We start from the raw sequence: 13,335 nt of genomic DNA, 5'->3' as shown, positions 1-13,335 counted from the left end.
AACTAATGTGGGGGGAAGAGGGGGGGGTGTGGGGGGGTGTGTGTGGGGAGGGGGGGGTATTGTGTTGTCAAATGCTAGCTTCCAGGGAAACAAACATCAAACGTAAGCGTGTGACTGTGTGACAATGTACCTCCTGGGGTGGGGGAATTGTGGGGCTTTTATGAGCTGACACTTTAATAACTCAGGAATTACTTACTTGCTTTCGACAAGAAGTGCCCCGTTTCAAAAGGTGTGACTGAAAATAGGCAAGAGTGTTTCCTAATCATGCTGAAGGTTGAAATTCAGCTGGATTCATCTACTGACCAAAAATTACTCTCCCTCTCTCTCTCTTTCTCAGCTGCAGTGTTTCCCTCTGTCACAGAAATGTATTCCTGCTCTCTGGGCGGATAAGGAGAACCATATCCAGCCGTATGCATCTTGCAAGAATTTGAAATCAGTTTGATGCACCCTCCTCTGAATTAATGGCCTAGATACACACTGCATGTCATGGTAGTTGAGTTCACAATATATATGGGTCTCCATACAGCGGCCAAAAGCATAGACCTACAAAAAGACTCACTGTCCCTCTGCACAATTTCAGTCTCAAATAAGCCAAGTCTGTGCCATGTCGAGCCCTTTTAGGGCATTTGTTCGATTATGACCGGCAGATTATTTGAAGAAGTAATTGTCCCCAGGTGTTCTGAACATTCCGAGCTTATTCTCCACCCACACGATGCTCAACTGTAGCGATTAGGCTCAGAGTGAAAGCTCTTCCCTCAATGGAAGGAGGGGGGGGGGGGGGGGAGAGGACCAAACAGGCACAAACACACTAAGTATGTGTAGCCAATCAGCTTTCGGCTTTGCTAGAGCATGCTGTCCCTCTGGGCACCTTGATCCAGGCAAAGAAAAGTCCTCTATTTTCCCCCGGGCCCTGTAATACCTGGGTGATGAGTGTCACGGCGCTGCCCGCTGCAGCAGCCGCACTCCATCCCGCCATCTCTATGCACCACACACACACACACACACACAGAGAACACAGTCTGAGTCTGAGAGCAGCCCGTGTGGAGAACACACTGAAGCTCTTTGCAGCCACCTGCTGTGCTTGATGTAATACAGCATTTCTTCACATTGATGGAAACGCTGTGTAATATAAACATATACTATTAATCTGCATGTGCTGCTTTGTGAAGATAATGTGCAGAATTATTGAGCTGTGTAATCGTTTATTGAATTAGTAACACATTATTTTACAAGTCTGTTATTTCCTAATAATGTCCAATAAATGTCCCGAGAAGAACTACGTCAAGACTCTGTAGCTTATACGAGCAATTCATTGTAAACTGTTTATTGGAAGAGTACCAGTTGAACCAATAACTAGTGCCAAATAATCACACAGGGAATTACAGATACATGGGCTCAGCTATCTAGCGATGGGACCTGGAGAACAAAGAGTTAAAAGTCGTATCTGCCAGGCTGACCACATTGCAGAGCGTTGTATTGTGCTGGGAAAAACAAGACAAAAGCCTTCGAGCCGTCAAAGGTCTAAAATTGCTTGTGAAGAAGGTTCACAGCGTGGCCCGCACTTATGTATGCATGGCAGGTCAAATGTCTTCCAACACAGTAAACCTGATTGTATGGTTTAGTTTTTTATAGTGACTTAATTAGGTATACAAAAGGTCAGAGGCCCTGACTTTGCATTTTGAATGCAGACTTGAATGCTGCCTTGGCAGTGATGTTTAAATTATAGCCGCTTCATTAGTGGATGAGTGCTTGTCATGGATGATTTGCCTTCTGCATATCAAATCTCAAGGAGAGAACGGCATCGCAGTGGTTCAGAAGACAGTTGGGGATCCATTCTCCATGGTTCCCCATTAATACTGGGACGGTTGTCTTTTGTCATTATTACTTAGTGCACACAACAATTAGTGGTGTGGTCTCTCTCCTGTGTTTTAATTAATACAAAAACGCTGTTCACATACAGCAGTAGATGACTCCACCGCAGAGGTAAACTTTGCAATTAATCTTTGAATAAGTCCAAGGTAATGGAAAAATAAAAGTCTGTCTAGCATGAAATGCATTTTACTTTCTGTTGCTGTGGGGATTCTGTGTTGTATTTGTACATTCAAACATGCAAATGTTTCTTGTCCTGTCCCAACGATAGTTTATTCTATAAAAGGTGTACATTTTGGTATTTCAATAATAATAAAATGCATATTTTAATCAGTTTTTGATCAACAAAACGGATAGAACTTTGCAGTCCATTGGTGGGTGAGAGAGTGAAAAGGAAGTCTTATTGTACACTCTTAGTTAATATATTAGTCCTTTTTAGCTTTGGCTTTATCCTGTACTTCAATTCACTGAACTTTAAGCATTTGCCCCTTGACTTAGGTTCATATTCTGCCTTCAGGTATTTTTGGCAGAGCTTTTCAGAGCTTGTAGGTTTTTGTCTGTGGAACTGACTTAATGTCAATCTCCAGGAAAAAAAGCTAAAAACATATAATTTCTCCCCTCATTCTTTTTACGAATCAGGATTCATCAGTGCTAAATCATTATGGTAATTTTGTCATTGAACTGCGTGAATGGATAAGTGTGTAGACACCACATCTCTTTAAAAGATGCACAGCTGGAGGTATCGCAACAAGTTGATTTTTTTTTCCCCCCTCTACGGATTTGAGTCTTCATCACACTATTTTTAAAAAAAAGACAACAATTAACCCTCTGGACTGAAGGAAGATGTAGGATTGGAAACCTCAACAGTCAGATTTTAAGCAACATAAGGTTCATGAATGTCTCGGCTTCATTTGTATTCTAATAATACAGCTGCTTCACCTGCTGCTGACATGTTCATGAAGGCCACATTGATCCTTTTACTTCAAAACTAATGAAGACCGCTGGCACTTGCTGCATGAAACCACAGATGGTTACACAATGTAAGCTGAAAACAAAGCAGCTGAATGATGTTGAATCGGAGCAGAAGATATTCATTAACATGCTAGTTGTGCAACATCGCACGTTGCATCTTTCCCTGCATTTAAAACACTGAAAACTAATGCGAGCATTTTCATACCTTCAATGTGTGATAAATATCGAGAGCAATCCTTCCACGTTTCAACAGCTTGCATTTGCACCTACCTCTCAACTCCATTATAATCAGCCCTGAGCTCAAAGTGAGAAACAAGGATTCATTCTTCAAACGTGCCGCACTCCAACGCCTCGATAACAAGAAGGAAAGCGTGTCAGGATGTATTCCACCTTCTCAGCACGTGACTGATGAACAACTCTATTATAATCATCTCAATTGACACTAGGACACTTTCCCCCCATCTTGACACAATTAAGCTGATTTAGTAACACTTGGAAAGACAAAAGGATGTGTGAGGGTCACAGATCTAAATAACTTTGTTTAATTTGAGCATAAAGAACTTTAAAGTGTGCAAGATCAGTGAGATTACATATTGTCTCATCAGTGTAGGTTAGTACAATTGTTAAGACATAAAATAAATAACTATATTGCAGTGTAGGTTAACACAGCCAGATAGAGTGAGGAACAAGAGTCAGTCAGTTCGGGGAGCGTTAAAAATGTGTTTAGTAGTTTCTCTTAATCTGTTTTTGTTGTTGTTCTTCATTCCCACCAGGTGTCCATTCGCCGTACACGTACTCTCTGTTTATAGTGGTATTCTTTCAGGTGCTTTTTCAAAGTATTTGGAATGGGAAGCACGTTAATGCCGTCGTAGGTGGTGCAGCTGCTTATGGCCGCTCGGCAGACGTGCTGCAGGCTGAAGGGCTGTGCGCGATGGATGGGGTTGGACAGCAAGGGCTCGAAGAACATGCAGGAGTTGGGGTCCTTGTAGTGCTCCAGCAATCCCGTGACTGTGGGAGCGTGGAAGACACTGGGGTCGTGCACGTCGAAGCTGAAATTGTGGTTCCACTGTTCAATGCGCGCGTGTAGCGAGCGGCCGTAGCGGCGGAAGCTAACGGAGAAGAGGTAGTCTTCCTGGGCAGAGTCACGCAGGAGGAAGGTGCCTTCGGGCTTCCCCTCCAACAGCGTCTCTGCCTCATAGCGGTCCATCACCCCCCAGTAACACGGCAGGTTGGTGATCTGCAGCAGGTCGGGAACTAAACAGTGAATGTAATCGATCTGTGTGTGAATGCGGTAGCCGTCGTGAGATTTGTGATCCTCAGCCGGAGGAAGTACGGCGCTGGCGGGCACGTTGGTCGCTGTAACCTCTGGGTCAACCACGGGGTCGGGGGTTGTATTATCACAGGCGGGGACGGAGGCGGAGGCCGAGGCCACCACCTCATCCAGAGTGTCCAAACAGCTCTGTAGAAGGAGCTGGTGGTGCTGCTGCTGTCTTTGGAGGAGCAGCTGCTGCTGCTGCTGAACGGAGGCTCTGTCGGCCCCGGCCAACTCGTTCATACCGTGAGCCAGCTTGGGGCCGTGCTTGTAGAGGGGGTTGATTTGGGCCGTCACCTCGAATGTGTGGATCTCTGCATTGGGTGGTGGCTCGACACCTTGTTCAATGCTGATGCGCCTGCGCTCTCGCAACCTGTCATCTACGTCCTCCACCACAGTAGGCATGGCTGGCGTAGGTGCAATGCACACCACTGGGGAATCAAGCAAGGGAGGCTGGGTAATGGGGGCCGTGTGTTGCTTAATGAGATTCCACTTCTGAGCCAGCTCCGATCCTACAGGGAAGGGGCAGTCGTCCAACATCAACTCGCTGAGGTGGATCTTGCGCCTCGAGGAGGCACAGGCAGTCGAGGGAAGAGCCTGTGGAGACGGCGCCGGTGCCGTCGCGCTGTGCGTCTTTATTGGGAAACACTGCCCCATTGCATCTTGGATTTTTTGCCGGAGAGTACGACTGCTGCTCGACCCTCTGCTCTCACCTTCACCGGGTGCAGGTGTCTCTGTAGCAGAGCCACCGGTTCCCAGTCCCGGCCTGGACGTGACCCGCTCTTGTCCGAGAAATGAGGCCGCGGCTTCCAACCCCTGCCATCGCCAACTCTCCTTCAAAGGTGAGGAGGAAGATTGGTCCCTGGACTCGAGGTCGCTCAACAGCTCACCGTACTCAAAGCCATCGCTGACCGGCCTCTCGGCTGCTGGTTCATGGGAAGCGAGGCCTTTTTTCTTCCCCTTCACACCTTTCCGTCGACTGCCTGGCTCTCGTCTCTCCTCTGACCGGCTTTGTCTCACCTTCGGACGGGCTCCCCTCTCTCGCTCTTTACCTCGGTTCCCCGAGTCCTTTGGTAAGGACATGATGAGTTATGTGGTGAATGAGTTGCCAATGGATGATTTGTAATTGCAGTTAGCTTTTGGCAGGTAGTTTCCCATCCACACTCCTTGTTTGAGACGTCATTATCATTGTCCGTGCATTCTGGTCACAGAGTTAAAACGACCTGCAAAACAAAATGAGAGTTCTGCTTAAAGCCGGCAATTAACTTCTTAAGATAACAGTCATAGTAAAACGCCTTTCTGAAACTGATGCAATCCAACACAACAGCTCTGCTCAACATGTTTCCTTCTTGAAGGTCATAATCTCAGTTTATGTTTAAAAATGTTGAAGAGTGGTGTACGTTTCAGAGCTGCAACTGATGTTTATTGTCATAGTTTAATCTGTTGATTATTTTCTTTATCAATCAATCTGTAGGTCCAGAAATTGTCAAAAATACCCATCACAAAATCATTGCAGATTAGGAAAACCAGTAAATTCACACATTTTTTGTCATTTGATCAATCTTTACTCAAAATAGTCAAAGTTTAATTTTCTGTTGACTTATCTTTGCAGCTCTGATTGATTCAACTGTATTGTCATTTTGGAGGCTGTTTGTGGTTTAATGTTCATTGAATTGTGCATCGCATGCTTCTAGTCTTTAGATACTTTGAGTAGTCTATAAGACGAGAAGAGTTCAAGCACATTCTTTGAATTCAAGGCATTTTGGAACATATTAAGAACTCATAGAAGCAAACAACTTCTGGCCCCGTTTAGAGTTTGACAGATGAAACCAACTGTATTCATTCTATGGCCTCTAACTCTAGAAGGAAGCTGTATATACCCTGCCTAAAACACACAACCGAAAACCTGCCCCCAACAAGTAACTAGGTTTAAGTTTATTAAATCAAATGGGACTTTCCTGAAAGTATTATTAGTTATGATGCTCAGCTCTTCTTCTAATCAGCAGAAGTTTTCTCCATAGTAAACCAGGTGTTTTGTCTTTAAAATGGATAATAAACGGTCATGATCAGGGATGGAGCTCGTTCCTCTCTCAAAGAACGTCAACTAGTATTCAAAGTGAACAGTCGATTAATAATTTCCAACTTTTACCACTCAACTTGAGCTAACGTTTGCTAGGGTTAAATACTTTCGAGATGTCAAATTGTTTGAGGCAAGTCGTCGACTCAAATCCCCCTTTATGGTGTAAACTTCCACGCTAGCTCTAACATTAGCATTAGCTAACATCGTTAGCAAGTAACGCTAACATTAGCTGTTTATGCTCGGTAGGCTACGTAAGCAGGGTAGCTAACACTAGCTATCTGCTAACTTGGGTACTCTTTGCTGCAGGTTATGTTGTCTTCATGGCAACTTATATCGGGCTTTCTCAACCATAGCACAGACTGTGAACATACCGAGCAGTTGTTATGAAGTTTCACGACGAAGGAGCTCCCGTTTCTTCTTGGATAAACTAATGGCCTTAACAAAAAAATGCGGCTAGCTCATATTAGCTTGATAAATTAAATGCTAACGTCGTGCAACCCGGAAGTAAAAAGTAATTACGAGTATTTTTTTTATGGGAACGTCAGAAGATGAAGGGCGTCTGTAACATGACAAATGAGAGTAATGGCAAAAGCGGACAGCGATTTTTTTTTCAGCTGCTAAAATGCGTGTCTCTTGTGTAGCAAAGTAAACAGACACAAACACAAATCACAAGTGAAGTTGCAAAAGAACTGAACCTCTTTATTTGGACTGTCAGTGATCCGGCGGATGCTGCACTTCAGACCATTCACACATATGGGTGACAGTAAAAAAGTAGAGTAAGCATGGGATGCAAAAAGTTCATAAAATATTAGAAAAATGTCTGGGGAGTCATTAGAATTAAATATAAATTGTACAAGACAAATATATGCAATGTAGCCTACAGCTGGCAGCATTTATTCAATAATTAAGCCTGGCAGGGACATGAACACAATCGTGGGTACACTTGGTAGACGTCTCCATATGACACAGGCTCTGTACCTCCTAGTGGATGCTTGGTATGTGAAAAAAACACCAGGCTGAACTCGTGAAGTGCATTTCCCTACTCATTTCATGCCTCGCTGGAATGTAAACATGGAGTAAACATATTCCTTGGCCTGTTATTAGTGTTCTGTTTACTCACAATCACATGATTTGTGGCTCAGATAAGCGTCGTCACACCCTGCTGCATCTTCATTATGCACACAGACACTTGCAGAAATGTGCTGCACTGTACCTCTGTGTCTATTTGCAGCAACATGTAAGCTATCCAAAGCTAGAGGCTATGAAAAGGGTCATCTGAGCCATTTGTAACATAACAGACGTGATATACAGGATAGTGAATAGTTTAAAAAAAAAAGAAAAGAAAAAAAAAGATAGCCGAGTCTTAAAGTTGTCGGCATTAAAACTCTCTGAAGTCCCTTGCGGGCATGAGTGTGATGGTTTTAGCAAGTCAGATCTATCCAAGAGCCTGCTCTGAAGAAATCCATGACTAGAATACTACTCAAGACCATTAATTCAACATATTGAGGATGCTGGAGCTGTGCATTTCAGGCACCACATGAACAGTTTATCAGGACATGACAGTTAACAGTTCAATAACAAGGCCAGGAAAGATAATTCTCTCTCTTGTCACCAGAAAAGCAGGCGTTACATGCCTCGGATCTCACTTGAAAAAAACCCTACTGAGACTCAGACGGGGTCCGTGGGTTATGTAAGGGGGTAGAAGGCTTTTGTTTTCAGGCTCTACCCAGCCAGCTCATGTGCGAGAAGGCGTCAGTTCTTTAATGCGTTACATAGTGAGACAATGGAGTATTCATGACATCACATAACATGAATTGGGCATTATCCCAGAGAGATGTAAACAGTGACATTTAGGCGGTATAGATATACAACATTAGTTGCAAGATTTCTGCTCTCTTAGCTGTTGGGTGACTCGGCTCACCGTCAACCACCATGTCCTCTATCTACAACAGTGCTGTATTAGTGTGGCAAAACATGCGATTATAGAAAATAAGCATAAGTTATCAATATCAAGGGAGAGTGTAAAAAATACAATTGGAAAAGATATCTGTAAATAACCATCTTTACTTGACAGACCTCCTATGGCTCTGCTGAAATAAAAGGTGAATGGTTATCTCTGCCTTATGATGCAACCAAAAAGTGATCTGAAAGTTAAGACCATATTACACACACACACACACATGCACCTCCGCTCTGCCACATTCAAATACAGAGGCCGTATAAGACAAGTTTTTTTTTTTTTTTGATTCAACACTGATACCACGTGATAATGTTAGGGTTCTGAGACTGAAACACATTGAGACACAAACAGAAAAATATGGACACCGTCAAAGCACCTTGAAAAAGTATGACTCATCAAATCACCACTTTGGCTGTTTTGAGGAAGAGGGCACCGAGAGGGTGAGGCGCTGCGCTCCGGAGCATTCATTACAAGATCAAGCTTCGTTTTCCCAGAGCCAATCATAAGGAGGCCAGAGGGTTGAGGTGGGTTTCATTTAGTTTCCTCACCCAGCATTAGAGTGAGTAAATTGAAAACACTCTACCCTCCTCGCTTTTATCAATTCAATATCGAATCAGCTCTTGCACAGTACATACCTCACCGGCCCTTATTCACCCCTCGGGGGCTTCCTCGGCACAAAATGAGATTCATCATCATTCATGTAGTAGGGCATAAAATAACAGACAAAATTGCAGCTGGCATAAATTATTCGGTCTGCTGTTCTTTTAAAAAAAAAAAAAAAAAAAAGAAAGAAAGAAAAGAAATTATACCATTCTGTTGCAGCTCACTACAACTATCCTTCTCAAATAAACAATCGCACAACCCGTCTCTTTGGCTTTGTAGACGTTTAGAGGAGGACAGTCACTTCTGCTTTCACTACGTGTTGCATGTCTGCGGTAGAGATACAAGCGTTTACTCAATTCTTTTGGTCCTCTCTTTCCACCTTTTGCCACAAAACCATGTCCTCAAGAGCGGATAAAAAGAACCGAGAAAAGCTGTAAGTTTCAACCCAACACAAACCCTCACTAGCACTGGTTACAGAACAATCGGGGCGGTTGGGAAGTGTACTAGCGACTGTGTCCTAGGCCCAATTACAGTTTGGTGGCTGATGTCAGAGATCAATTCATAAAAGTGCCTTGCTTCTGGCTGGACATTTTCTGAATCTACATGTTATGTGGTGCAGGGGCTGTGGGCGTCAGTGTGTTCTGGAAAGAAGCCTTGCTCCAAGGCAGGAGGAAAAGAAGAGTAACTCATAGGGAACAGAACCCCTTTAAGACAGCACCAATCCACCGCTTTCCTCTCAGACCACAGCCAACTGAGCCTCTGCACGGCATGTCACAGTCCTGCAGGTGACATGGAGCACGTTGCTTCTTTTTTTTTGTCTGTTTTCTGTCCTGCAATATAATAATCATCTGTATTCCATTTTTAATAAACTTAGTTGTATATAATAAAGTACAAAAATATTAGAGAACATATACACAGTTTTTTTGTCATTTTGTAGTGACTGCTTTGCCTGGTTTTCTTTAAGCATACGTATATCTTTGTGCTGGGTGATGAGGAACTGAACAGGCCTCAACTGAAGTGTGTTTTTCCTTTCTTCTTTTCATATTGTTGATGTCCGGTCGGTTCCATCTGAGGAAAAAGATTGGAATGAATATGTTTCAAGACATTTACAATCGTAAAATACACATTTCATGTGTGGTTCTTCTCCCAAGGCCAGAACAAAAGTTATTGATGCCTTTTTAATGTGTAAATGGATATTTTATGGTATGTCAATCATTGAAGTATTTCTTATATCTATTAGATATGTTTCGAGATAAATAGCAGCACTATGCTGAATTAAAGTACATACAATATCCTCCCAATTACTTTGGAGACAAAATATGCATTTGTTCACCTGCCAGTGCTGTGTATGTCAACAGAATGGTGTTTGTTGTGCTGTTTGAACAGCAATCTGTGGATAAATTCCAGTGTGTGCGTCCCTACTATTTAATGTTGGACATCCAGACAGTAAGCCAAACTAGGCTAAACTAAGCGTATGCTACGTACCTATGTCAGTAACTTTATCTGTCTCTGAGAAAGGAAGGAAAATAGATTAAATGCCTTGAATTTCATTTACATCTGAAAAAAAAAAAAAAAATCATGCAACAGGGATACCTTTCTACATCAGTCACAGAATACTCAGCATGTGTTCGACACCATATGATGCACAAAGGGAAGCCTATGTCTCTCTGTCTCCCTCTCTGTGAGAGCACCCCGACTGTGACTTGACTAATGATATTGCATAATTTAGATGTTGTTAAAAATTAATACACAAATAGAACTAATTAAATATGAATTATAAAAGTCAACAGACTTTTTCCATCTCTGTTTGCATGGGAGAACGTGCGTGTGAACAAATTAGCATGTTCCCTGGTGTTCGTTGGATCCATTCTTCCGCGGCCTAGTTATAACACATGAAAAGGTGTCGCCGTCTCGTCGGTAGTTTAGTGGGAGGTTTGCCAGCCGGTGGCCTATTTAGTGGTGGGGTGTGCTGGGGATACTTACCCCCTAAGGCATGCTCTGTCATACTGAGGCACAGTGACTCCAGCGTGGGGTTGATCTCCAGGTCAGCACCCGGAACTTGGCATTCTGTGGGAATGAGAAGAAAAAATTAAATCTTAGTCCAAAGGAAGTAGAAGTGGAATTTATATTAGTGTCAGGATTGCCAGAAAGTCAATTTCCTTCACACTCTAAATTTACAAAAGCAGATTTATATTCTCTTTCCAAATAAATACTGTCCAACCAGGATTTATTTGCCATTTTTCTATCATCAGTGCACAACTATGTAATATCTGGTTTAAGGGGGAAACACCCAGTTTATGTGTGCTGATGAATAACTGGTGTTGTGTGTATGTAATGTTCATAATTCTTTGACCTGATAATAATCAGGAGCAGGTGACTGTAACTGCACCGAGCAGTTCTGCTGCCAGCCACACAAACAAAACAAGATTTATCGTACTGTATCTGCCGCTAATAAGGACCAACTGAGGCGAATAGTGCTGACACACTGAAAACTGCATGCAGCGGGAAACCATATTATTTCTAATGATTAAATGGAAATGAAAACATTGCTGAATGTTATTATTCAGACTGTCTATTAGAGTTCGCAGTTACTTCTGGATTTGACTTTAACCTGTCAAACTGTCAATAATCGTGCACACACACACACAGTCGTTAAAATAGACCTTCAAAAAGTTTATCCTCATTTTGAATCAAACAACGTGGGTGATGGTGGAATTAGTTTGAAAGAGTTCTATCATACCGTCCCCACAAAAAAAAAAACAAAGCCAAAACTACAAACAATAAGACCCCCTTATGTTAAATGACATTGATTTGTGCTGAACAACACTATTAACAGCACACCAGCACATATATGACCCTTCATTAATCACGATGTTTTCCTCACATCAAAAAATGTGATTTAATGCTAGATGCATTATTGCACTATTCACACATTTCCCTACAATAACCTGCCAGATAAGCTTCCTGTGGAGAGGACTGCATGATGCATAACGACTGCTGAAACGTGCTTTTAAACAATGAACAACATGATAATCACTTGGATCAAACATGTGACATGACGTTTTCTGATGTAAAGATAGTCTGAGGTGAGGTACTCTAGCTGCATGGCTAAAGTCAAGTGTGTTAAGCGTGAGTCACAGCTTACATTTCACTCGCTTACAAACCAAACCGTGATGACAAGCGGCCACTCAAGACGCACTTAAGATGTTTTATGATGTCGGGGTGAACTGTCCCGAGTGGATGCAGACATGATATATATATATATATATATATATATATAATACTGGTCGGAGGAGGAACAGAACACGAGTAAGCTTAAAGGTGAAACCTCAGTACACAGGGCAGCGATGACAAGTTTAACCCTTGACTGATAATTACCCTCAGTGGCAAGACTGTGCAGTGGTGTGTTATGCATAGACAGGGTTGAATTGGATCATTTTGAGTTTCCAGAAGAACACACGGGTTCACTCTCTTGATGTACTTTTGTTTTGTCTTTTTATTGAGGAACACGTCTTTTAATAGAATAGAGATGAATGAAGTTACTGGAATATCATCCGAGTGAACTTGTTTCGGTATTTCAGTTTGTCTACTTTCATGTTCCCTCTACACTCGTGTGTCTGTTCCATTCCTTGGTCGACTGAGGGTGAGGGTCTATGATGGAGTTATTCAAATCCATATGGTTACGACACCCCTTTCTAAGTCCAGCCGAGGACCTGTCACATGTCATACCTTCCTCTCTCCCCTTGTTTCCTGTATGTTTCTATACCGCTCTATCCACTAAAGGCAAAAATACCCCAAAATAATCCACCGCCCCAAGCTGCAGACATGGAAAGTGTAACATTGGTGTTTTAATACAAGTTGTATTGATGCTCCGTTGTGGAAACATCCTTTGTTGACTGAAAAATAACAGGACAGATGAATCTACAAAGCTCATGTGTGGCACCTGGCACAGCAGACACAGCAATCCAAATTGATGTATATTGTACGAGGTGACAGATTGTTTACTGAAACATGCCGCCAAGCTGTCTTGTCAATTTGTCCCTGGCACAGAGGGAGAGCAGCTCTCTGGTTTGGCATTATTAGTATTGCAAAACTCACCAGCAGAGTCAAATCTCCCAATTCCAAATTATTTCTATTCCATTAATCATTTCCTGTTCAGCTTGAAAAAATGTATTTTAGTTGAAAAATGAAAGGAGTTCCAGATAAGCAACATATTGGTAACACTAGATTTAGGCTGCATTCACACCAATCTAAGCACAGTGTGGGTGTATCATTTTGTGGCCCATTAATACCAAGCGACTGCACAACGATTCACATCTTTTGTTCCCTCACGGCATGGTCCTGAAGCTCTGGATCGCCGGTTACGTGATTGGCCACTGAAGCCAGATATTGCACCCTCAAATCCATTGTTGTCGATGTAGATGCACGGTCAAAAGCAAGAGCAACTCCGCCGAGGTGCACAAGCGTTGCAAAGTGCCTAATTAATTTAAAAAAAAAAAAAATATATATATATATTGCTTAGATTGGTGTGAATGCAGC

General features: G+C 42.6%; 2 protein-coding genes across 5 annotated transcripts in view; both read right to left on the bottom strand.

Moving 5' to 3' along the window:
- Positions 1–3,367: 3,367 nt before the first annotated feature.
- socs9 (suppressor of cytokine signaling 9) lies at positions 3,368–6,765 on the bottom strand. The gene is made up of 2 exons (XM_031873588.1): positions 6,605–6,765; positions 3,368–5,376 (listed from the first exon to the last, which is right to left on the bottom strand). The coding sequence occupies exon 2, from the start codon at positions 5,234–5,236 to the stop codon at positions 3,602–3,604; it is 1,635 nt and encodes a 544-aa protein (XP_031729448.1). The 5' UTR covers positions 5,237–5,376; positions 6,605–6,765; the 3' UTR covers positions 3,368–3,601.
- Positions 6,766–6,911: 146 nt separating this feature from the next.
- Positions 6,912–13,335, bottom strand: part of samd4b (sterile alpha motif domain containing 4B) — a 13,163-nt gene continuing 6,739 nt past the window's right edge. For 2 of the 4 annotated variants that reach the window (XM_031873583.1, XM_031873584.1), the window contains exons 12-14: positions 10,780–10,863; positions 10,282–10,305; positions 6,912–9,864 (exon numbers count right to left, since the gene is read on the bottom strand). In XM_031873583.1, the coding sequence (XP_031729443.1) occupies positions 9,836–9,864; positions 10,282–10,305; positions 10,780–10,863 (137 nt within the window). In that variant the 3' untranslated portion in view covers positions 6,912–9,835. The remainder of the gene's footprint in view (positions 9,865–10,281; positions 10,306–10,779; positions 10,864–13,335) is intronic. The other 2 variants (XM_031873585.1, XM_031873587.1) reach the window with 1 other exon arrangement.

Source organism: Anarrhichthys ocellatus, unplaced genomic scaffold (assembly GCF_004355925.1).
Source record: "Anarrhichthys ocellatus isolate YVR2014 unplaced genomic scaffold, GSC_Weel_1.0 scaffold72, whole genome shotgun sequence".
In the NCBI taxonomy this organism is placed as follows: domain Eukaryota; kingdom Metazoa; phylum Chordata; class Actinopteri; order Perciformes; family Anarhichadidae; genus Anarrhichthys; species Anarrhichthys ocellatus.
This window is presented reverse-complemented; position numbering and strand designations above follow the sequence as displayed.